The sequence below is a fragment of the Hemicordylus capensis genome, chromosome 5, assembly GCF_027244095.1.
Source record: "Hemicordylus capensis ecotype Gifberg chromosome 5, rHemCap1.1.pri, whole genome shotgun sequence".
Taxonomy (NCBI): Eukaryota; Metazoa; Chordata; class Lepidosauria; order Squamata; family Cordylidae; genus Hemicordylus; species Hemicordylus capensis.
Window position 1 is genome coordinate 250629998 of NC_069661.1, and position 25159 is coordinate 250655156.

Sequence of the window (25159 nt, forward strand, 5' to 3'; positions counted from 1 at the left end):
ATAATAGTATGTTTTTGTTTTAGAACATTTTATTTATTGTTTATTTATTGTTCAGTTTTCATACTGCCTTTCATAATGCCTCTCAAGGCGATTTACAAAAGTTAAGCTACAATAAAATTCCAAAAAAGTTACATTTAAAACCTTAAAATCAATTAAACATTAAAACCATCACGCGCCAAGAAACAATTAAAAAGAAACAAATGCAAGAAAGCTTTAAATTTTTTTTAAAGAAGATGTCTTTCGCATAGCAATTCAAATGAGTAAAATAAACCAAAGTTAATAGGCTAATAGAAGGTAATATAATAACATTCCTGCTGACGCGGAGAAACGCATTAGGGACTCATAAGGAGCAGGAACTGCGGTCTTCGCTGCTCTCTTTACTTTTGAGCAGACGAGCTGATGCCGAACTAGAATTAAAGTCCTGCATTCCTCCATTCGTTCCTCGGGACAACGCGCATTTCCGCCCCAGGGGCAGGAAAAAACACATGGCTTCTAGGGTGATCCCGGAAGTTCATGACAGAACAGAAGACTAGCTATACACAAAATTCATACCTCTATGGACATGCGCGTAGCCCCATTTCCGCTTCCAGGTTGGCTTTTCCCAACAGAACCAGGAAGGGAGAGAAGTGTTGCTTGTTTTTTTTAATCATCATCATCATGGGGAAGACGGATTTCTTAAGCCCGAAGGCTATCGCCAACCGCATCAAGTCGAAGGGGCTGCAGAAGCTGCGCTGGTATTGCCAGATGTGCCAGAAGCAATGCCGGGATGAGGTGAGAAGGGAGGGTGGCGCTCAGAGGAGCCTCCATCGTCGGGTGCAGTCTACCACTGGTTGCCGGGAGTGGACATACAATAAGGCCAGTCTAGGTTCCTTGTACCCTGCTTGTGGATTCTTAAGGGCATCTCGCTGTCTACAGAGAAAGAAAGGAAGCAAATACATATTGTGGAAGTACTCAGACTGTGCTGGAGATGGCCATGGTAAATTCCTCCTGTATTCTTCCAAAGACAACCACAGGGCTCTGTGGTTGCCAGGAGTCAACACCAACTCAATGGCACACTTTACTGTCTCTAAGTGCCTGGTGTATTTTGGTGATGGGTTTCTATCAAAAAGAGAGGGGGGGAATCGCTTCTGTAGCACAGATTATCACAAGATGAGTGGATTCTGGCAAGCCGGTTGTTTCTAAGTCTCTTGGCCAGATTCATGGAGAAGTCAATCAACAGTCATGATGGTGAAAGTCCCAGATCCAGAGGTAATAGGCTCCTGATTCTAAGTTGCTGGGGAGCAATATGGGAGAGGGCTATTTACGTACATGTCCCATTTCTGGGCTTCCCTTTGCCCCTCCCCCTGACAAACAGAAGTGATATAAATGATGCAGAATAAGTAGATGTAATTAAATGTGCTTAACTGATATGTAGAGTTTATCTGTTTTGCTGTGGAATTTGGGGCACTGTTTAGTTCCGTTTGCTACTCCTCATAGTGCAATTTTGTTTTTCTAGAATGGCTTTAAATGTCACTGTATGTCAGAATCTCACCAGAGACAGCTGCTGCTTGCTTCTGAAGATCCTCAGCAATTCATGGACTACTTTTCAGAGTGAGTTTAGCTTATATTTTGGAGTAGATTTCTCTGTTATTTCCATATCATGTGTACCCTTTGCTCTAAATCTGGCCCCAGGTAGTCATGAGTAAGCTCTATTGGGATTGTCCCCCACAAAGCTACTGCTGAGTGTTGTGGGGGTGGGTGGGGTGGGGCTTCAGCCATGCCATGCCATGGAATGTCGTGCAGAGGGCTGATGTGAGAACAGGGATTCCTGGGAACCGCAAGAGGAACCATTAGCCACAACTCTGCTCATGGTTTCCAGGTGTCTCCTCCTCCCCCTTTAGTCCTCCGTGTTGTATTCCACCAGGTGCCTTAAGCTAACACATGTTGCACCAGCAAATTTGTTGATGCTACCAACTATGGATAATAATGTTGGCATTTTCTAAATGCAAACACACATGCATACACAGTGAACAGTCCAAAATATGAGATTTAATGAAGACCGCATAGGTTTTGACTGAAGCAGAAGCCAAAGATGTTGCTTTCTGAGTCATTGCCATATTCCTGCTAGCAAGAAGATGAAAAATCTGACCATTATCAATGACTTACAATTGAGGATTTGTTCTGTAACAAATCTTCAATTCATCCCAAAGGCTCCCTTTAAGGAGAGTGTAATAAAGATCAAGTAATCTTCCAACTCATGTGCCAGAATTTCAGCGTGACCAAGAGACCAAAGTATAATGCTAGCCTAGATGATGTGTCTTTCCAATCTGTGTACAACTTGAAAACTAGCATTTTTGAATACAAATGGAAGCAGTTATCTCCTTACTCTTCATTATTGGTTTTATTATTTATGCATTTGTCACAAGTGCTTAACCAAATTATTGCAAATATCGCTTTTGTGTTCCTCTAGGGAATTCCGGAATGATTTCTTAGAGCTTCTCAGGAGAAGATTTGGTAAATCACTCTGTTGTATGGAAACTTTTAAAAACCCCAAATCCAGTTGTGTGTTTCCTGCTTAGCAACATCTAGCCTTTAACAGCAATCTTTTCTTGTCCTAGGAACGAAGAGAGTCCACAATAATATAGTGTACAATGAATATATTAGTCACCGGGAACACATCCATATGAATGCCACCCAGTGGGAAACCTTGACAGATTTTACAAAGTGGTTAGGAAGAGAAGGTAATTCTCTTTTCTATAGGACAAAGTTATTGAATGGCTGGCTTCCAAAGAAGAAGTGACTGTGTGCGCATTTGGGCATCCTGGCAATGAAAATGGCCAATGTGGGGAGTGCAAAGTATGTTAATCTCTTGTTCGGAGGTGTCAAGCTTATCAGACCCAAATAGCAAGTTGGACGAGATTCAGGTTGTTGCTCAGCCATGGATGCCACTGGGTGCACCTGGAACAATTGTCATTTCTTGCCTGAACCCATTTCAAAGGATTGTTGGGAAAATCAGATGGGATGGTTTCATATGTGCTGTAGGGATGTGCACGGAACCGCGGTGGGGAGGTTTGAAGGTGGCGGGAGTCTATTTTTAAGAGTGGGGAAGGTGCACCTACCCCTCCCACTGCTTCCCCCCCGCCGGCGTCCATTTCTGTAACAGCTAATCGGGGCAGCAGCATACCTCCCTGATGCCCCCGTTGGCCGGATATGGCCGGAAGTATCAGACACGCCTGCAAGGCACTTTGAAGGCCCAGTGCATGGAAAAGTGGCCTGCAGATTATTAATTTAAACAAACTTGTGATAAGGCAGAAAGAAGGGGAGCGCTGAGGTCATCCTAGTTAGCCTTAGTGATTTGCTGTAATTCACTTAGTGATCTGGGGGCTGAAGCCAGGTCTGAACTGGGGCCTTTCTGACTGACCAGCTGTTTGCTTCAGCTCTCTTAATTCAGGAATAGTAACCTGGGAGCCTGCAGGCTACGTTTTTACCAGCACGTGCTTGCTTTTGGATTGATAGAAGAGAGAGGCAGAACCCATGTCTTGATTCTTATGTGTGCATTTTCTTTCTCTGATTCTGTAAAGACCGTAACCATTGCAATGTGGTTTTTAAGGCTATTGTAAAGTGGATGAAACTCCCAAAGGCTGGTACATCCAGTACATCGACAGGGACCCGGAAACAATCCGTAGGCAGCAGGAGCAAGAGAAGAAGAAAAAGCAGGACCTGGACGATGAGGAGAAAACAGCCAAGTTCATTGAAGAGCAAGTCAGGAGAGGCTTGGAGGGGAAAGAACAGGTGAGCAAAGCTCCTGTGTCCTGGGTTCTGGGCATGGAACGTTCTCGTCTGTAACTAGAATGTTGCATGATTGCCAGAAACTTGCACTGACATCCTCCTTTTTCTGCCCTCAATACATCCCTGGCCATGACTTTTGCTGTTAGAATTTTTGCCTTTCTAAAAATAAAAGATTTTTTTTTTTAAATTTTGAGACTGTGAAGAGGGGGGAAAGAACAGTGTAATCTATATATTTAATCCTCCTGGGTGCGCCTTTAGAATGTGCATCCCGGTGCCCAGCTGATTGTCTGGGCGGTGGAGGCGCCTGATAGGCGGAGGCGGCAGGAGCTCACGCACGACAGGAGGCCCTTGAGCTGTGGCTGGGGGAAATGGCGGTGGCCGTGGCGAGGAGGCCATGGCCCCAGCCACAGTGAGGCAGCGGCAGCAGCCTGTGCAGCCGCCAGGGTCAGGAGGCAGCTGGGCCACCAGGAAGAGGAGGCGGTGGCAGGAGAAACCGCAAGTGAGTTGGAGGGGAAGAGGAGCAGGCTGGGCGGGCGTCAGAGACGCCTGCTGGAAGACAGAGAGAAGGGGCCGAAGACGGGGGGTGTCGTGTCGAACTAGGGGCGCAGATCAGTCAGCTAGTTACAAGTTAAAAGTAAAGAACACTGAGCAACATCCAGACCAAGTTACTCTATAGCAGGGATTCTCAACATGTGGGTCCCCAGATGTAACTGGACGTCAACTCCCATAATTCCCAACCAAAGGCCACAGGGGCTGGGGATTATGGGAGTTGAAGTTCAATAACATCTGGGGACCCACACGTTGAGAAACCCTGCTCTGTTGGCTGATTTAACTTCAGTAGGACTACTCGGGAGTAATTTATTTGGGATACTGTCCACTGACTTTAAGTTGTAGAAAGCTTCTTGGTCGACATATCAGACATAAAATAAGGTGAGGGGTGGCTCGCTAACTGCTAAAAAGGAAGCAGACCCCAAAAGTGTTTGTTTTGGAGGGGCAGCATTTTCTATGCTGATGCCTCAGGCACCTAAATGCTTGGGCCCAGCCCTGGGTCTTGCTTGTCCCTGTCCTTGGATGCAGCAGCAGTGCCGGCGAATGAGGGCTGTCTTTGCTCTTGCCTTCTGCTGCTGCTGCCTTGATACCCAGCCTTGAAAGTGCTTTGTCACCTTGTTTCAGGAGGAGCCAGTCTACACCGAACTAAACAGAGAAAACGATGAAGAGAAAGGTAAGCCAGCCCTGTGCGGTGTCAGACTTCTGGGATATCCATATGAGCTGTTAACACAGTGTGAACGAAACCCCTGTAACTACTCACGGGATACTTATTATCCTCCAATTGGTGTGTATTGCTGAGACAGAAAATTGTGCGTAACGTGTCACCCTACACATGTTGTATTTAGAGATGCTTTTTTAAAAAAAATATCTGCGCTCATGGTGGTTGCAGATAACAACTTGAAAATATACAAATGATACCCAAGGAGCTACTAGGCAGGGTTTTTAGTGGCATGGGACCAGGGACAGGCAACATCAGGCCTATGAATCAGATTTACTGTTAGCTATGTTGGTATCTCGCCTCTTCAGATTGCTTAGAGTTCCATGCATGCACTTGGTCGACACAACAACCCTGTGAGAAAGGTTAGGTTGAGAAAATACTGACTTTCCCAAGTTCATCCAGTGAGCTCCATCGTTGAAATGGACTTTGAACCCCCGTCTTCCCAGCCCTTTCCCACACTTGGTCCATTCCGCCACACTGTCTCTTGACACCTCCAGCCTCAATAGCTGCTAGGAAACAGTTTCTTAAAGAGAGGCCAGTGCAGGCTTTTAATCTACATCGAATTCTGAACTCTTGAACCTCTTTTTGTAACTATTCATTTTGAGAGAGTTTGCACAAGCTTTGTTTTCCTACAACAAAGTTGTGCTGCAAGCCAAATCTGTTAGTTTAATGTCTTCAGATGCATTATGTGTCCAAAGTGCAAAAAGCAAATGATCTCTCTTGTTTTCTTTAGTGGTGTTTAATTTGAACAAAGGAGCAAGTACGTCCACAGCGGCACACCCTAAAGCCAGGTGAGTGCCACTAATCTTGCTTGTGTTCCTGGCTTGTTGCTGCATTCGCCTCCTGGCCACCTGGAAGTCAACCGTGCAAAGGCACAGTTGCCTGCTGTGCTTTGGTGCTCTTCTCGTTAAACTTGGTGGGACTTGCACAGAGGGTGGATTCCATCTTCCTTCAACTCCTGCTGCAGACTTAGTTTGTGGCATTAAAACATCTTGAGATGCATTCACTGCTAAAATGCAAACAGAAGGTGACCTTTTTTTCTTTTCATCTGGAACCTGTTTTCTGGTATCATTCCTGACATCTTGCAAATGTCAGCTTTCATTTACCAAAAAAAAACAACAACCAAAACCCTCGCTTGAGGAAAAAAGCTTAGAAATGTCTGGTCAGTACTCGATGGCAGAACTAGAATTTCAGATTGTTGTGGGATGTCCTTAACATCGGCTTTCTTCCCATAAATTGCATCGTGCCCCCATGTCATTTTCTGTTATCTGTCCAAACGTATTCATTTGTTTAAACCATTTGATTTTTATTTATGGTAATGAAATAAGACAGAAAGCAGATATTACAAAAATATCTTACAAGCTTAATCTGCTGACAATGCATGTTCCAAAAATCTATAAAGAAAAAATGTGTTTTCTTAGCTGCCTTTTTTACACGTATGGTGGTATAAAAGAAGAGTGAAACAGCTCTATAAAACAAAAGAAATCACAAGAACCAGGCTGTCCAATTAAGCCAAAAGCAAGCAAAAGAGATGTACAAGAATTTCTAGCTACTTGACAATGAATAGTATTTGGTTTGAGTCTGTTTCACTGGCAGTATTGTACTCGGATAAATGACACAAAACTCTTCTGATTCATTGCATAGGAAGCTGCCCTATACTGAGTCAGACTGTTGGTCCATCTAGTTTAATATTGTCTGCTCTGACGGCCAGTGGCTTCTCCAAGGTTGCAGGCAGGAGTCTCTCTCAGCCCCATCTTGGAGCTGCCAGGGAGGGAACTTGGAATCTTGAATGCAAACATGCAGACACTTTTCCCAGAGGAGCCACATAAGAACAGCCCAGCTGGATCAGGCCCAAGGCCTATTTAGTTCAGCATCCTGTTTCATTCAGTGGCCCACCAGGTGCCTTTGGAAATCCCACAAGCAAGCAATGAGGGCATGCCCCCTCCCCTGCTGTTGCTCTCCTGCAACTGGTATTCGGAGGCCCCATGCCTCTGAGACTGGAGGTGGCCTATAGCCACCAGACTATAGGGGCTATAGGACAGCCATTCAGAGAACTGTCCTTCATGAATTTGTCTAAGCCGCTTTTAAAGCCATCCAAACTAGTGGCCATCGCCATGTCCCGTGGCAGATAATTCCATAGATTAATTATGTGCTGTGTGAAAAAGTACTTTTCTGACCTTCAGTTTCATGGGATGACCCCTGGTTCTAGTGTTGTGAGAGAAAGAGAAAATTTTCTCTGTCCACTCTCTTGACTCCATGCATAATTTTATACACCTCTCACTTCTCCTCATAGTCACCTCTTTTTCAAACTAAAAATTCCCAGATGTTGTAGCCTTGCTTCATAAGGAAGGTGCTCCAGGCCCCTGATCATCTTGGTTGCCCTCTTCTGCACCTTCTTAAGATACAGTGACCAGAACTTGTACACAGTACTCTAAATGTAGTGCACCATAGATTTGTTTACGGGTATTATAACATTAGCATTTTTTATTTTCAATCCCCTTCCTAATGATCTCTAGCATGAAATTTGCCTTTTTCACAGCTGCCACGCCCTGAGTCAAAACTTATAATGAGCTGTCCACCACGACCCAAAGATCTCTCTCCTAGTCAGTTACTGATAGCTCAGATCCCATCAGTGTATATGTGAAGTTGTGGGGTCTTGCCCTAATATGCCTCACTTTATACTTTATTACATTGAACCGCATTTGCTCTTTTGTCACCCACTCACCCAGTTTGGAGAGATCCTTTTGGAGCTCCTCACAATCTGTTTTGGATTTCACTACCCTAAATAGTTTGGTGTCAACTGCAGATTTGGCCACTTAGCTGCTTACCCCAACTTCTGGATCATTTATGAACAAGTTAAAGAGCACTGGTCACAGTACAGATACTTGGGGGACCCCACTTCTTTCTTCCCAACATTGTGAAAACTGTCCGTTTATTCCTACCCTCTGTTTCCTGTCCTTCAACCAGTTACCAATCCACAAATGAACCCCTTATCCCATGGCTGTTAAGTTTACTCAAGAGACTTTGGTGAGGAACTTTGTCAAAAGCTTTTTGGAAGTCCAAGTAAACTATGTCAATCGGATCACCTTTATCCACATGCCTGTTGACACTCTCAGAGAATTCCAAAAGGTTAGTGAGGCAGGACTTGCCCTTGCAGAAGCCATGCTGGTTCTCCTTCAGCAAGGCCTGTTCTTCTATATATTTAACAGTTTTGTCCATAAGTATGCTTTCCATCAATATACCCAGCAGAAACATTAAGTAGTTTCCCAGATCTCCCCTGGATCCCTTTTGGAGAATTAGAGTTACATTGACTACTTTCCAATAAGGTACAGAACCTGATTGTAAGGACAAGTTATATATTTTTGCTAGGAGGCGGGCAATTTCACATTTGAGTTCTTACTTTAAGGACTATTAAGGACTTATATAAATAAGTTTCCAAAGCGGTTTACATAGAGAAATAATAAATAAATTGATCCCTGTCCCCAAAGGGCTCTCAATCTAAAAAGAAATATAAGATAGACACCAGCAACAGTCACTGGAGGGATGCTGTGCTGGGGGTGGACAGGGCCAGTTACTCTCCCCCTGTTAAATAAAGAGAATCACCACATTAAAAGGTGCCTCTTTGCCCAGTTAGCAAGGGTGGATCCTGCTTAGCAAAGGGGCCAATTCATGCTTGCTACCACAAGACCAGCTCTCCTCTTCCATTCTTTAATGGAACTGTATTTTAGCTATGCTACAAAAAGTATACATTCCTGAGCTGTTGTATTAACCTGTATCTGCAGCTGAGCACACAGGAGGGGACTGACATAGGGCCCAATGGATCCCTTCCTTTCTGTTCTGCATTGGCCACAAACTGGACTAATGACTTCCATTCCAATATATTTTGGAAGCAGAATAAAATTGGCGGTGGTGTGGAACTCTATCTGATTTGCACAGAATCTGGGTTTCTTGTTAGCTGCTACTCTGCCGGGCCAGTCATGACACTCCTTGGAGAGGAGGGGTTCAGGGAGTCGCCCCCTCCTTGCCCAACAACTATTTCAGAAGGCCTGCAACAGAAGGATTCATCACCTGTTTTCTTTCCCCGTCAGTTTGCTTGGGCCGAGCACGCTGAAACCAGCAGCAACAGCACCAACAGTTAAACGCAAAGAAACCCCTAATTCGGGGCACTCTAAAGAGAAGAAGAAGAAATCAGCACTTGATGAGATTATAGAGGTGCAGTAAGATACATTTCCTGAGCACTCATTCTCTGTAAGGCCCTGGGTGGGTTGCTGCCATTTGTGCTGCTTTAATGCAGAAGCTTCATTTGCACGGAAGGCAGCATATTGGCACTCTGGGCAGTGGAGAGAGAACTGTCTGGGTCAAGCCACAGATCCACGTTGACACATGCACACCTCGCCTTTGGCCATTGTGTCTGGGGATGATGGGAGTTGTAGTCCAACAACATCTGGGGACCAAAGCTGAGAACCATTTGTCTGCTGCTTTGAACTTGTTGAGTTTTTAATGTTCCTGCTGTTGATTTCCATGGCAGTGGTTGTGATGTCATGTACTGCTTTGAGTAGTTCCCAGAAAAGTGGGATGTTTTTAAATAATAATAAAAATACGTTATTTTTTTTTTGTTAATATTTGGTAGCTACCTTTTTGAGGTTGCAACATTTGTTCAATGTAATTGGGTGTTTTTTTTTTGTTATTTAAGCCAGTTACAGTGAGGGAAATAAGTATTTGATCCCCTGCTGATTTTGTCCGTTTGCCCTCTGACACAGAAATGACCAGGCTATAATTGGAATGGTAGGTTTATTGTAGCTGTGAGAGACAGAATAACAACAAACAAACCCTCAAAAGCCCAGTGCCCAAAAGTCAGCAATGGATTTGCATTGTAGTGAGGGAAATAAGTATTCGATCCCTTCACAAAAGATGTCTTAGTACTTGGTGGCAAAACCCTTGTTGGCAATCACAGAGGTCAGACGTTGGCCACCAGGTTTGCACACAACCCAGGAGGGATGTTGTCCCACTCCTCTTTGCAGATCCTCTCCAAGTCAGAAAGGTTTCGAGGCTGATGTTTGGCAACCTGAACCTTCAGCTCCCTCCACAGATTTTCTATGGGATTAAGGTCTGGAGACTGGCTGGGCCACTCCAGGACCTTCATGTGCTTCTTCTTGAGCCACTCCTTTGTTGCCTTGGCTGTGTGTTTTGGGTCATTGTCATGCTGGAATACCCATCCACGACCCATTCTCAATGCCCTGGCTGAGGGAAGGAGGTGCTCACCCATGATCTGACGGTACATGGTCCCGTCCATCGTCCCTTCGATGAGGTGAAGGTGTCCTGTCCCCTTAGCAGAAAAACACCCCCAAAGCATAATGTGTCCACCTCCATGTTTGACGGTGGGGATGGTGTTCTTGGACTCATAGGCAGCATTCCTCCTCCTCCTCCACACACGGCGAGTTGAGTTTATGCCAAAGAGCTCGATTTTGGTCTCATCTGACCACAACACTTTCACCCAGTTCTCCTCTGGATCATTCAGATGTGCATTGGCAAACTGCAGACGGGCCTGTACATGTGCTGCCTTGAGCAGGGGGACCTTGCGGGCACTGCAAGATTTCAGTCCTTCACGGCGTAGTGTGTTACCAATTGTTTTCTTGGTGACTATGGTTCCAGCTGCCCTGAGATCATTGACAAGTTCCCCCCGTGTAGTTCTGGGCTGCTTTGTCACCGTTCTCATGATCATTGCAACTCCACGAGGTGAGATCTTGCGTGGAGCCCCAGATCGAGGGAGATTGACAGTTGTTTTGTGTTTCTTCCATTTGCGAGTTATCATGCCAACTGTAGTCACCTTCTCACCAAGCTGCTTGTCGATAGTCTTGTAGCCCAGTCCAGCCCTGTGCAGGTCTACAACCTTGTCCCTGACATCCTTCGACAGCTCTTTGGTCTTGGGCATGGTGGTGAGTTTGGCAGCTGAGTGATTGCTTGCTTCTATGGACAGGTGTCTTTTATACAGGTACTGTAACAAGCTGGGATTAGGAGCACTCCCTTACAGAGGGTGTTCCTCATCTCAGCTCGTTACCTGCATATAGTGAAAAGACACCTGGGAGCCTGAAATCTTGCTGGTTGATAGGGGATCGGATCGAATACTTATTTCCCTCACTACAATGCAAATCCATCGCTGACTTTTGGGCACTGGGCTTTTGAGGGTTTGTTTGTTGTTATTCTGTCTCTCACAGCTACAATAAACCTACCATTCCAATTATAGCCTGGTCATTTCTGTGTCAGAGGGCAAATGGACAAAATCAGCAGGGGATCAACTACTTATTGCCCTCACTGTAAATGTTCTTTTCTCTCTTAGTTTGAAGAAGGGAAGAAAAAATCCCACCGGACCGACTACTGGCTGCAGCCTGTAAGTAACCAAATGGTGATCTGGATTCCGTCATTCTGGTGTGAAAGTGAAAACGCAGTTCATACTAGTTCTAATTTTAAAAAGGTGTTATTTAATGGACCACACAGGTGTGGACCAAGGATGTGGGAGTGAGGGTTGGAAATCTTGGTCTTCTAATCTGTGTGCCAAACCCAAGAAAATGGCAGGATTTATTTATTTATCTATATATCTATCATATTTCTTTACTGCCTGATATGTGTATCTCTAGGCAATATACACAGTTTAAAACACAGCAAATATAAACCAGTTTAAAAACAGTTGAAACAGTTTCACTGAATAGAAAGTTAAACAATCTCATGGGAATAAAAACAATTAGACAGTTTAAATTTAATTTCCGTTAAAAGCCTGAGAAAACAGGTATGTCTTGAGGGTCTTCCTAAAAGCAGTCAGACTGGTAGCATGTTCCAGAGCCCTGGGGCAGCCACAGAGAAGACCCGGTCCTGAGCCGCCACCAAACAAGCCAGTGGCCACCAAAACCAGATTTCCCCAGCTGATCTTAATAGGCGGCAAGACTCATGACAAAGAAAGCACTCCCAAGTACCCTGGGCCTAAACACTTTCCACTTCAGACGTGTGTGTTCATACTTCCTCACTCACAGATCCAAGTTTTCATTCTCTACTTAGAGTGCTATTCCACATGGCCCCAGGTCTCCTTGGGCATTGCAGTTTCGTGCAACCAGGGGTGCTGTTCTGACCCAAAGAGATGCAGACTAAAGCACGTCCATCTCTGCCCACCTTCACTGCCCCCTTGTCTCCCCTAAAATAATCAAACCATGACTCTTCCAGCACGACTTAGAAAAACTTCTTGACTTCACTGCAACTACAGGGACCTTCGACTTTGGTTGCAACCCAGATATTACATTGACCCCTTTAACTCTGCTGCAGTTGTGGTGTCTCCTGCCCTGCTGCTCTCCTGAGTCCATCATCCATCATTCGCCATCCACTGTGGGCCACAACACGAGTTCTGTTTGCTCCCTCAGATGTGAGGTGAGGGTGAGCCACGGGGCCAAGCTAGAAATGGCTTAGTACCTGGGCACCCATTGGACCTGCCAGCGCAGGATCCTGCCCGAACCTTCCATTCTTCATCAGAGGCCCTTCTGCATGCACCATCTGAGGTCAGGTTTGGGGTGACAGGAGAAAGGACATCCTTGGTTGTTAGGCCCCGTATTCCCTGCCCGGAGAAGCTCACCTGATCTCAACTCAGATATCTGTCTTTCCAGTGCCAGGCCGATATTGTGTTTGTGTTTTTCTGTGGTGATTTATTTATTATTATTATTATTATTATTATTATTATTATTATTATTATTATTAATTATTATTATTATTTATTATTACTGCCTCTGTGACTTTTGTAGAATGTGTTGTTTGAGCTTCCATTCTGTCTTATCAGCTTAACTTGTACACTGGCCGAAGAGACTTGCTACTGAAGGGACAATATAGCACTTCAAAAATAAAAATTAGGCAGGAGACTTTATCTGAGTGGGACAATTAATGGCAGGAGGGCTTGAGGGTTGATCTGCATCTCATGTGATTAGCTTTTTTTTTTTTTTTTAATCTCTCCTAGGAAATTGTCGTCAAAATTGTAACAAAGAAACTTGGTGAGAAATACCATAAGAAGAAGGCAGTTGTTAAGGTGAACCTCCTGAGCCTTTTGTCTGTCAGTGAATTAGCTGCTAGTGTTTTGGGGGTGTTGCATATGGTCTATGTGTATGCTGTGAGTACACATGGTAGAGAACTGGGGTTAGGAACATAGGAAGCTGCCATATACTGACCACTGGTCCATCTAGCTCAATATTGTCTACACAGACTGGCAGCAGCTCCTCCAAGGTTGCAGGCAGGAGTCTCTCTCGGCCTTATCTTGGAGATGCTGCCAGGGAGGGAACGTGGGACCTTCTTCATGCAAGCAGCCAGGTGCTCTTCCCAGAGTGGCCCCTTCCCCGAAGGGAAGGAATAACTTCTAGTGCTCACATATATAGTTTCCAATTCAGCTGAAAACCAGGATGGCCCCTGCATAGCTAAAGGGACCCTTCATGCTTGCTACCGCAAGACCAGCTCTCCTCCCCTGTAGTCATAGTGTACATTCAGTGAGGGGCGAAAGGTTTGCTCTCCTTACATATGATGGGGTACATGCAATGTGCATGCTAAACTATAATGTAACTGTTTGGAAGGAGACTTGACTCTAGACTAGATGGTAGCCATTTATCTTTTCCCCATCAATGGAATAAATTATGAGTTTTTTCTTAATACCTATATTAATATGACAGGAAGTGATTGACAAATACACAGCAGTTGTCAAGGTGCTTGATTCCGGAGATAAACTGAAACTGGATCAGACACATCTGGAGACTGTGATCCCAGCCCCAGGTAAGCCACCTTGCCTGCCTGTTGCCAGAGCAGCAACTGACAGTCGAAATATCCATCTCCTGAATAATTCTTCATCCTCTCAGTGGCGATTCTGGGCTAGATGGACCAGATGGGCCAGGAGTCTGATAATATCAAGGAGGTGTCATGGGGGGTGTTCCTGTATTGTATATCACCTTGAGGTCCCAGGGTGAAAGGTAGTTTTATAAAAATGCAAATAACAAATGTTTCAGGCAAAAAGGTGCTGGTTCTAAATGGAGGCTACAGAGGAAATGAAGCTACTCTAGAGTGCATCAATGAGAAGACATTTTCAGCCACTATACTCATTGAATCTGTAAGTATCTCTTCGTTATGAGACAGAATGTTCTTCAGAAGTTGGGCCTCATGTTGGGTGTGTTGGCACCATTTAGTGGAGATGAGGTGTTCCTCCCCCCTCGATACACGTGCCTTTTACGCTAGAGCTTGACTGATTAAGTGCCGTCAAGTCAGTGTCAACTCTTAGCAACCACACAGGTAGATTCTCTTCAAGATGAGAGTGTCAGTATGAGATGCTAGAGCTTCTGGCAGCTGTTTTTGCCAGTCCTGCCTGATGTGGTGCGGAGGCACCTTCTCTCTGGTTTACCTGCTGAAGAATTCTGTGTGAAAATGTTCATGTCCAAAGTTTCATCCCTTCTGTGTTAGTGCTACAGCTCCTATTAATACTGCTAAAGATTTCTGTTACATCCGCATTGTTTGCAAGGTGGCTAGATATGTGCATCTCCTTAGTCCTGTTTGCACATTGTTCAACATAATGCTGTACAGTCTCCACAGGCGTACAGACACTACTTATCTGTTCCTTGCATTTGAAAGGGCCTGTACCCAGATTCCCTCTTAAAATGAATGCATGCGCAGTCATTTGCACAAAAATGTGTTTGTGTACGGACACCTGTATGCACATGCAACATAACATCTGAATAGTTGCCTGTTTTGTGTCTTTGATTTCTGCTTCTCTGGCCTTATTAATTTTTTGAGCCAGTCTGATCTGCGCATCTGAAGTATTGCTGGCAGGAAGGGGCTTTTCTCATGGCCTTGACCAGAGACAACTGTCTGGTCCTCCTTCCTTGACACACCAACAAGCAATCTCCTTATTCTGGCAGGTATTCTTCGTGCTGGATATGTGGTGGATTTATTGGAGCAGGTCCTGAGGTGTGTAAGCAGAAAGCAGCTTGTGCAGTGGAACTTCCCCGCCCTCTCCTGCCCATGCACCAATGAAAAAAACCACTCAAGAGTTGGAGGACCTATAAGATGGGGTTCTGGGGCCTTCAGGCACAGAGGAGAAATTGGCCAGAATCAGGCAAGGGCACCTTGTGTGAACTTCTTTCTGCTTGCACAAGTCTTAATCCAAGCCATTAAGTTCCTGGATGTGAACTTGATTCGGGTTATTTGCTACCTCTTGGCTATTTATGGGCCACTTATGCAATATGGGTTATGCAATATGCAAACTGGTGTGAGCCACCTTGAGACTTTTTTTCTGAAGGGGAGGCAGGGTCTAAATTAATAATCTGCACCAAAGAAAAGGCTAGCAAATGCCATTCAATAAGGACAAGCTTGGCCTGTTCTTGCGGCCACAATTTGGGACAATTGTCTATCTTAGAGTTGTCTTTTTGTTTCACTTCCATCTCCAGGGACCTCTGAAAGGCCGTCAAGTTGAAGGCATACCCTACGAAGACATTTCCAAGTTGGCCTGAGTTGGCTGAAAGCTAATGGACACTGGGAAATATCCCGACTCAAGCCATCTCAAACTATGAACGTCACTGCAATGCCAGTAGCTAGATGTTGATTGCTGGAGAACAGAGAGTCTGCCAGAATAACTGCAGGCATGCATTTAGACATCTTTTTCTCTCTGTCAGGTTCTCCACTACTTGACCATGTGGATACATTGTCTTTGTAAATAGATTTGTAAAAAAAGAAGTGCATACCTACTTGTACAGTGTATTTTTAATGTCCTCTAAAAATGAGCAAATTTTCATTGGTGTCCTGTTTTTCTTTAAATGTCTGAAAGTCATGGGGCCTCTTAAGTTAAAATTAGCCATAGAACATGTAAAACAAGCAAGCATAGAGCCTTCTTTTCAACATTCTCTCTAGCTGCTAAAAGGTCTGCATGTTCTTTAAAGGAGAAAGGTCTACCTTCATTCCCCACTGTGCAGTTCAGAGGATGTTAGTGGCTGAATTGAGCCTGATGGCTCAAGAGCTACCAACAACTGCCGTAAGCTCTACTGAAGCAAATAATGTTTGCTTTCTTCAGGATGATTTTGAAGTGAAAAATTAGGTCAAAATTCCTGAATTCAAAATTATCTATTCAATTTTTTCTTCAAAATTCAGATTTTAACATATGAACCTATTTTGGGATTCTGTGTGTGCATAAAAAAATTTCTGGGGTGTCACTGGAATGTTGTCACTCGTATTGAGAGCCATAAATCTGGCAGCCAAGTTCTTCATTTCATTCTGTTTCAAAATGTGAGATTTAGATTTTAAATTTGAGCCAAGCTGAATGCCTGAAAATTTGTTGAATTTGAAGGGTTAACTTTTTCAGACTTCCCTCTGTTTTATCACTTGGGATCTTGTTGATATTCTCAGCTCTGAAATGCTTGCCCTGGAAACCTGCCATGGTCCAAGTGGAAGCATTGTCCAAAAGCTCTGCAAGGTTGGTTGGTTTGGAGCTGACCTTCAGTAGCCAAGATTCAAACGTTTTGGGGTGGCAACTTGAATTCATGGTACATCTAGGACATCATTGTTTCCCAACGGAAGGTGCAGCCCTCAGGTCCCTTCGCTCAATATGCCTCCCACCCACCCCCAAGTCCAGAAATGCAAGGAGCGTGTCAAGGAAGTGCAGGGCATGAAGAGGTCTGTGTACCTCTCACATCCACATCCAACCTCCATTCTCTAGGTTGTGGGTATTACTTAAGATTCAGGGCTCCAGGGACCTGCAGCTCATAGAGGACAGGCTGAAGATGGAGGAGGCATCCTGTGCCACCCTTGGGGACATATTTTCAGGTGGCACAAAGAGCTTCCTGGCGACAGGGCAGTCAAAAATTGCCCCTTCCTCGCTGCAGTTAGTTGAGAAGTGCTGTTAACCGGCTACTCTCGCTGCATCAATGCTTCCTTGTTCTGCATGTCAGTATTTTAAGGGGATATTCCATTCTGCTTTTATTTGAATTGCAGTTGCTAGGAAGCAACCCTTCAGTTGCTTGTCTGACACTCACAAAACCCCCTTGAGGCTTCCCCAAACAGAATGAGCAGAATCCATGGTCCCATCCGAGAGCTTTTTATTATTAGATTTATCACCTCAAAGGTTATTTGCTGTTGTGATGGCCAACTCACTCGGGTTCCCTTTTGAACACGATGCATGCTTTGGGGTTTCTGCTGGTTTCCATTTCAGTGGGCTTAGCTGGAGCCATCAAGAACACTTAAAAACCATCCCAGGGGAAGTTTGGGGATGCTGGTCGTCCTATGAAAAAGGGCTTTGCTATGCAGGGGCTGCCAGCGCAGGGTCTGCAGCCCATATCCAGCCTGCCCAGGCTTTTCTGTTGGAAAAGCTTTTCCCCTGGAAAGACTGTTTCTCCAGTGAATTTCTGTAGGATTGGGTGGAGAAAGACCATGGCTGATCAGCTGTGGGCTACTTCTGGTCTCTGCTTTAGGCTGTAACCCAAGGTTCTCAGACTTCGGTCCCCAGATATAGTGGGACTACAGCTCCCATCATCCCCAGCCACAACTTGGCCATTGTGGCTGGGGATGATGGGAGTTGTAGTCCAACATCTGCAAACTCAGACGCTGTTTTTCTTTTAAATGTCTGAAAGTCCTTTTAAAGAACCTGAGAACCTTTGCAGAAGCCCTTCAGCGGCGCTTCAGGTAACTGTATAAAGAGGGAACAAGATAATCTTCATAATGACCATCAAGGAAGCCTTTTCCATTGTTATGTACAAACCAGCAACGGACAGCGGTTCCAAAGACGTGGTCCAAGCGGTAATCTTTTTGCAGGCCTCTGTGGGGGAAATGAAAAGCATTCAGTATACAGCAAAGAGTATCTGATGAGCCGGGTTCTTAAACTTGAGCCAGAAGAAGAAGTGGAGGAGATGTTGCTTCCTTATGGCGCGCACCCTTGTTCTGTCCCCCCAGTCTCTCCAATTGAAAGGGTTTTGCAGGAAAACACCCCAGGAACCTCACCGAGGGAGAGTTCTCACAGGGGCTGTTAATCATGATGGCTGGGCAGAACTTCCAAGTTCAAAGACAGTAGATCTCTGGCTACCAGTTCAGAGGAAGGGGGCTTATTTATTTTATTTTATTTTTTTATTTAGTTTATTTTGGGCTTCCCAGAGGCATCTGGTTGGCCACTGCAGGAAACAGGATGCAGGACCAGATAGGCCTTCGGGTTGATCCAGTAGGGCTTTTCTGATGTTTTTCAGACTCTGGGAAGGGCACTCCAATGGCCTTCACTTTGGGCATATCTGCATTAACAGACTTAAACCAATTTAACAGAGTTCCACTCTCCAGAAAATGGGACTACATTCTCCATCACCCTGAGTCACAAGGGCCAGCGGTCAGAAATGATGGAAGTTGTAAGCCAACATCTGCAAGAAGGCCACACTAGGAGACTCCCTTCCTTAAGGGAAGGGACCTGCAATGGAATTCTCAGCACTCCCACTAAACGACAACTACTTATATACCGCTCTTCAACCAAAGTTTGCAAAGCGGTTTACACAGGGCGGGGGCGGGGGGGGGAATACATAAATAAGATGGCCCCCTGTCTCCAAAGGGCTCACAGTCTAAAAAGAAACCCTCCAGCAACAGCCACTGGAGGGTTGCTGTGCTGGGGATGGATAGGGCCAGTTGCTCTCCCCCTGCTAAATATAAGAGAGCCACCACTTGAAAAGGTGTCTCTTCGCTCCGTGAGCAGGGGTACCATCTACAATCCCTAGACAAAACCACAACAGATTGGCATGGAAGAGATAAGCCTGAAAGATCTGCTACCAGCTAGAAGGAACTTAATGTTTGGAATTGCTTGTTTTCTCAAGCTGGGATCCCAAGCTTAGGTCCCCGGCTGATGTTGGACTAGATGACCCCGTGTCCATTGTGGAGCTGATGGGAGCTGAAGTCCAACAACAACGGAGGAGAGGACCCAAGTCTGGCATAAAGTACTCTGAACAAAGAGTTTGGGTTTGCATACTCCAGTGGGAGCATCAGCAAAACTGCTTCTTTGCAGCCTCGGAGGTGGGCGGGGGGGGGGAAGCGAGCATTGGCGGGGCTCAGCTGCTCCGTTGGTTGTTGAGGTGGGTGCCTTACCTGGTGACAGTCAACTTGTGGCCTTTCACGACCATGGTGGCTCCCGATTTCCCCGGCTCTTGGCCAGGCCGTTCATTGTAGATGAGCACGTGTGGTTCAAGTGTGAACTGTCCTAGGGAAAGGGAAAGGTTGCAAATAGCTGTGATGTTAAAGCTTGAGCTGGTGATTACGCAGTTTGGGGGTTGGAAGTGAGCAGGGGTGGGGGCTACACACTGCTGCAAAATCTTGTTTCTATCCCTGGGCGTTTTGTGGACCACACAACCCTTGCACTTCATCTCGGGGTCACTTGTGAGCTGGGCTGCAGTGCAGTGGCACTTTCACAAGCAGTTCCCAACGGGCCCTCCTCCCTTATGTGACTCTGCGCACTCTTCCTCCCAGGGAGGGGCCACACTTCCGTGACAGAGCATCTGCTTAAGCAGAAAGGCCTGGATTCAGTTCCAGGGAGGGCTGGGAAAGACCCTTGCCAGAGATCCTGGAAAGACACTACCAGTCAGAGTAAACCAAATTGGACAGGAAAGACCATGCATCTGCTTTGCAGGCAGAAGGTTCCCAGATCCAACCCCAGGCATCTCCAGGGATGGCAGGGAAAGACCCTTGCCTGAACTCTGGAGAGCTGCTGCCAGTCAGTGTAGACAACCCTGAAATAAATGGACCAAGAATCTGACTCAGTAAGAGGCAGCTTCCTATGTTCCCTCCTTCCTCACGATATGTGGAATGAGCTCCTAGAATGTTTTCAGGATGCCACTTCTCTCTTGGCCTTCAAGACCCACCTTTGCCACTTGGGGACTGGGCTGACCCTTGCAGCTTTGCAAGGAATCCCTCTCTTCATGCTCCAGGCAAGGTTTGCGAGAAGAACAAGGACTGGAGAGAGGCGGCTGGCAACCTCCCCTGCACTCTCCTCCCCCCCCCCTTCCGTCCGCCACCTCCAAAGCTTGCAGAGGTCAGTATCTCCACAGGGGTGTGGGGCCAGGCAGCATTTGGCACTTGGCCTCGGGCACCACAATCCTTTGGATCAGCCCTGAGACTCTTGGTCCATCTAGCTCAGTAATGGCGACTCTTTGTTTAGCAGTGGACTCTCCAGGGTTTCAGGCAGGGGTCTCTCCCAGCCCTAATTGGAGATGCTGCCAGGGACTGAACCGAGGACCACCAGCATGCAAGCTAGTATCAGGACATCCTGAAATGTGTGACAGGGAATGCCCACTGGAATGCCCTGGTTTCTCCAGAGAAACCACCGGAGAAACTGCTAACTGAGCAAAGAGACACCTGTTAAAGTGGTGATTCTCTTCTTTTTAGCAGGAGGAGAGCAACTGGCCCTTTCCAGCTCCAGCACAGCATCCCTCCAGTGGCTGTTGCTGGCATCTGCCTTTCTGCCTTATGTTTCTTTTTAGATCCTGAGCCTTTGGGGGCAAGGACCATCTTATCTATCTATATTATTAATTCTCTTAGCCGACCGTGGGGATGCGTGTCATTGTGGCAGGACTCTTGAACGGTGGTGTGAGAGTTCCGACCTCAGTAATGGAGGTGGCAGTGGCAGCGGCCCGGCCGGCCCAAGGAGGCAGCTGGGCTGCCAGGAACAGCCCGGCAACGGCCACAGTGGGGAAGTGGCGGTGGAAATGGAGGTGGCAGCCCGGCCCGGCCCGGGGAAGCAGCTGGGCCAACATGAAGAGCCGGGGACGAAAAGCTGAGAAGACTGGGGCAGAAGGAGGGCAGGAGAGACTGGGGTGGAAGGCGGGGGAGGGGGGAACCGCCAGCCCCAGAGAGTGCACAGAGATGCTCTGTGCAGGTTCAGCTAGTTTATTATTATTATTTATTTTTCTATGTAAACCACTTTGAGAACTTTGGTTGAAGAGCGGTATATAAATTGGAGGAGGAGGAGGAACTGGAGTTGGGGTTGGGGTTGGAGTTCGAGTTGGAGTTGGAATTACTAGGACTAGGACTAGGAACGCATGGAATTTCCATTGGCCAGTTGGAAATTCCATGCATTCCTATTGACATCCAGAGGAACCAGGGCATTCCAGCAGGCATTCCTTGTCATCCATTTTATGACATTTCCCAGAGACTGCATGATCAGATGCATGGTGTCAGTCTAGTGGACGAGGAACATAAGAAGCTGCCTTACACTGAGTTAGACTATTGCTCCATCTAGCTCAATAATGTCTACACTGACTGGCAGCGGCTTCTCCAAGATTGCAGGCAGGAGTATCTCCCAGCCCTACTTGGAGATGCTGCTAGGGATTGAACCTGGGACCTTCTGCATGCAAAGGAGATGCTCTCCACCACCTCCAGCCAAAAGGACGAATTTCAGCCCCTTATTCTGATGATGTCTCTTTCTCCCCCAACTGCCTTGTTTCAGGAGCACCCAGGTATGCACCGTGATGGAAGAATCGAACCCTACTTTCCGCAGCCCAGAATGGCTTTACCGATTAGGCCGTGCACGCTGGACGAGAAGTTGTTTGTGGGCGGGATGTAGATTCCCAGGAAGTCAACGTTGACGGGATGTTTCTTCCACACGCGGTGAAGCAAAACCATGAAGGAGAGCTCTCCGTCCACGGTGATAGTAACATTGCTGTCTTGCTTCACAGAGACAAGCAGCCTGGGGAGAGTATTAAGCAAATGCACATGAGAGAGGCGTATATCCAGCAGAAACAAGATGCACAATTACAAGAGTTCAGGGACCAGGCGGGAGACACCGCCTAAACAGGGGGCATACAACTCAAATGCCCCGGTGGGCTGCAACCAGTCCCAACATGGTGTTCAGGGGCCGAAGCTAATTTTCAGTGCACTATTATTAAAAATATTAATGAAAGCAAATTATTAGTGGCGCGTGGATCTTTTCCCCTCGTCAAGGGACCCACAATTTTAACTAAGGATAATGGCGAAGAAGAGCTAGCATAGCGCAGTGGTTAGCATGTTGCACTAGGACTGGGAAGACTCTAGTCCGAATCCCCATTCAAACATGAAACTCACTGGGTGACTCTGGGCCAGTTATGTCTCTCTTAGCCTAACCTACCTCACAGGGTTGTTGTGCGGATACAAATAACCATGTGCACCGCTCTGAGCTCCGCGAAGGAAAAGCAGAATATAAATGTAATTAAAGCATTAATTTAATTTAATTTAATTTAATTTGATAAGAAAAGACCCTGTCCCTGCTCAGCCGGTGGGGCACCTGGAATGCAGGCCAGCTGCAAATATCAAGTCCTCTCCTTAAATTGCTGTGGCTTTCCAGTTGAAATACCAGGCATGCTTACTTAGGAGTAAGCCTCACAACGTACTCCTGCAGGGCATTTCTGTTGCTGCAGGGGGGCATGGGTAGGCAAGCCCCCGCCCCCAACCCATGGCTTGCCCCTGCATCGCCCCTGTTTCAGAAGTCTAATAGCTGGGACACAGCTTGTCCATCCATAAATGCACTTAGCCCCTTCTGTGATGCCCCTCAATTTTTTTCTGTTGCTGCCACTGTGCAGGATATTCCTACCTGTGGGCCAAGGGCGAAAAATACCCACGGGCCAGATCTGCCTCCGGGCCTTAGAGCATAAGAACAGCCCTGCTGGATCAGGCCCAAGGAGGCCTATCCAGCCAAGCACCCCATTTCCCACAGTGGCCCACCCGATGCCTCCGAGAAGCCCACAGGCCGGGGGTGAGGGCATGCCCTCTCTCCTGCCGTTGCTCCCCTGCAACTGCGATGTACTGCTGTTTACTGCGGTTCTGCAAGCCTGGCCTACAATAGTGACCAGAAGGCACTTCCTTGTGGAGAGACCATGACATTAGGCCTGAAGGCAGCCTAACTTCTCTTTTACCTCCTCCGAATGAGGCTTCCTGTTTCCGACCAGGAGAGGGAAGTCCGGGAGGAGCCGTCCTTCAAGGTGATGGCCTCTGTGCTGATTTCCACCTTCACGCCCTTCTTTTCGAAATAGAACCCAATTTTGCCAAAGTAAGTGTTCAGTTTATTATTCAGACGCTTCTTGGCCCCAACGAGCTGCCCGTTGACAACAATCCCTAACAAAAGGAGAAGAAATGCGTTCAAAACACGTTTGCAGAATTCAGTGTGAAATTTCAGACATTTTCAGACACACCCATCAGGAGCGGGCAGCATTCGAACTTGGGGGATCTATTCCCGCCCCCTTCCTAGAATCCCCAAGTCCAGCAACTGGGGCCAGATGCTACATAGAGACAGAGAAGAAGTGACAATGTCACATTCAAGATGGCAGCTCAGGGGGGTGGAGCCAATTCCAGGAGCCACACACAAGGATGACCTGTACAACATAAGAAGCTGCCATATACTGAGTGGGACCATAGGCCCATCTAGTTCAGTATTGTCTACACAGACTGGCAGCGGCTTCTCCAAGGTTGCAGGTAGGAAGCCCTATCTTGGAGATGCCAGGGAAGGAACTTGGAACCTACATGCTCTTCCCAGAGCAGCTCCATCCCCTAAGGGGAATATCTTGCAGTGCTTACACTTCTGGTCTCCCTTTCATATGCAACCAGGGTGGACCCTGCTTAGCTAAGGGGACAAGTCATGCTTGCTACCACCAGACCAGCTCTCTTCCCTTGCATACAAGTACAAATTTGCATCTGAATTGTTACAGATCAGGGATCTGGCCATTGTGCCAGAGGAAAAGTTGGCTCCAGAGGAGGGGGTCAGGGGGCAAGCATCCCCCTCAGATCCCCCCTCCCACTTGCCCCCATTTCTGTTTCAGAAATCTAACATGCAGGACATGTAGCTTGCCCACCCAAAAATATGCTTTGCCCCTTCTGTGACCCCCCTCAATTTTTTTCTGGTTCCTGGCCAAGGGATGATGGGACATGTAGTCCAACAACATATGGAGACCTGAATTTAAGAACCCTATCTTAGAACAATATTGGCAGCGATTATGGCAACAGGAATGCCTGGTGGATTGGGGAGAGGGCACTGCTCACCCCCAGGCCCCTTTGCCCCAGACCGCCAGTCTTCAGGAGCCAGGAACCACCATTTTTGATACCATCAACAGCATCTTGCATTCCAGATCAGTCTTTGGGAGGGCAATTCTATCATCAGCTTACGAATCCCATCTTGTTATTGTGTCCCACTTGGGCTGAAAAAGCAGTGTACCTAGATTGTAGAATAACTCAATGAATCTCTCACCAAGCTCGGCATCGGAAACCAAATTCAGGATTGCTCCAGGTTCGGAATCTATATTGAAACAGATGTTCTTCTGTTGTCTTGGCAGGTTGATGATGAAATGGGGGTCGTTGTCCACTGGAAAGGAAATGAAATGGTGTGTATTTGTTGTGAAATATAAAGGCTCCACCCACGCAGGCCAGCCATTGGTCTCTCCCAGGTGGGAAGGGCTACAAAAGGCTTCCTGTCTGGGCTGGGACTTTGCTTGGGCAAGCAATGGTTTCTGGGTCTGGCATATTCCTAGCTTGCTCTTGACTTGTTCTCTGACTCTGGTGGGAAAGGACCGCCGTTCAGTGGAAGAGCATCTGCTTTGCATGCAGAAGGTCCCAGATTCAATATCTGGCAGCATCTCCAGGGATGTCTGGGAAAGACTAATCTGAAACCCTGGAAAGTCACTGCTATTCACTGTAGACAATACTCAGCTAGATACATTAGCGGAGCCAGACCAGCGGTGTCCCCACTCACCCGGCCCCCTACGTCTGATATCAGATGCAGGAGGTGTGGTCTGGCTCCTGAACGGGGCCATGTGGCCCCATTCGGGAGTTTGATCCAGGCCAGTGCTGTGCTCGCTGCACGGCCAGGAGTGGCTCTTCCCTGTCTTAAAGGCAGGGAGAGCCTCTCCTGGGCACACTGCGAACGCAGCGCTGGTCATCTAACTCCCGAACGGGGCCAGCGCTTAATTTGCAGCACATCCAGAAGTGGCTCTCCAGCAGGGAAGAGCTGCTCCTGGCTGTGCTGTGAATGCAGTGCTGGCCATTTAACTCCTGAACGGGGCTGTGCGGCTCTGCTCGGGAGCTAAACCAGTCCCCACCACATCCGACGTCAGACGCAGGGGGCATGTTGGGGCCTTGAGGTGTGGCCCC

The 25159-nt window shown here is 46.8% G+C and overlaps 2 protein-coding genes across 6 annotated transcripts in view; one reads left to right on the forward strand and one right to left on the reverse strand.

Moving 5' to 3' along the window:
- The first annotated feature begins 364 nt into the window (after positions 1-364).
- Positions 365-15828, forward strand: KIN (Kin17 DNA and RNA binding protein). Of its 2 annotated transcripts, XM_053255228.1 has the most exons (14): positions 365-771; positions 1496-1590; positions 2450-2493; positions 2598-2720; positions 3590-3771; positions 4942-4990; positions 5769-5826; positions 9124-9247; positions 11373-11423; positions 13026-13094; positions 13726-13825; positions 14056-14156; positions 14959-15007; positions 15487-15828. In XM_053255228.1, exons 1-13 carry the CDS (start codon positions 514-516, stop codon positions 15004-15006), a joined length of 1302 nt encoding a protein of 433 aa, XP_053111203.1. In that variant the 5' UTR covers positions 365-513; the 3' UTR covers position 15007; positions 15487-15828. The 2 variants fall into 2 exon arrangements, with proteins under 2 accessions (XP_053111203.1, XP_053111202.1); XM_053255227.1 differs by lacking the exon at positions 14959-15007 and having other exon boundaries at positions 372-771.
- Positions 15829-17110: 1282 nt separating this feature from the next.
- The window catches only part of ITIH2 (inter-alpha-trypsin inhibitor heavy chain 2), a 50984-nt gene continuing 42935 nt past the window's right edge, over positions 17111-25159 (reverse strand). For 3 of the 4 annotated variants that reach the window (XM_053258708.1, XM_053258707.1, XM_053258710.1), the window contains 5 exons: positions 24261-24374; positions 22936-23134; positions 21562-21734; positions 19142-19253; positions 17111-17843 (listed from right to left, as the gene is read on the reverse strand). In XM_053258708.1, coding sequence (XP_053114683.1) covers positions 17696-17843; positions 19142-19253; positions 21562-21734; positions 22936-23134; positions 24261-24374 — 746 coding nt within the window. In that variant the 3' untranslated portion in view covers positions 17111-17695. The remainder of the gene's footprint in view (positions 17844-19141; positions 19254-21561; positions 21735-22935; positions 23135-24260; positions 24375-25159) is intronic. The other variant, XR_008309297.1, reaches the window with a different exon arrangement.

Bases quoted from the DNA above. Each gene is read 5' to 3' on its own strand.
- KIN (XM_053255227.1), top strand. From the start codon at position 514: ATGACAGAACAGAAGACTAGCTATACACAAAATTCATACCTCTATGGA. The intron at 1,591-2,449 runs GTGAGTTTAGCT...GTGTTCCTCTAG, and splicing joins TTCATGGACTACTTTTCAGA to GGAATTCCGGAATGATTTCT. The intron at 4,991-5,768 runs GTAAGCCAGCCC...TGTTTTCTTTAG, and splicing joins AGAAAACGATGAAGAGAAAG to TGGTGTTTAATTTGAACAAA.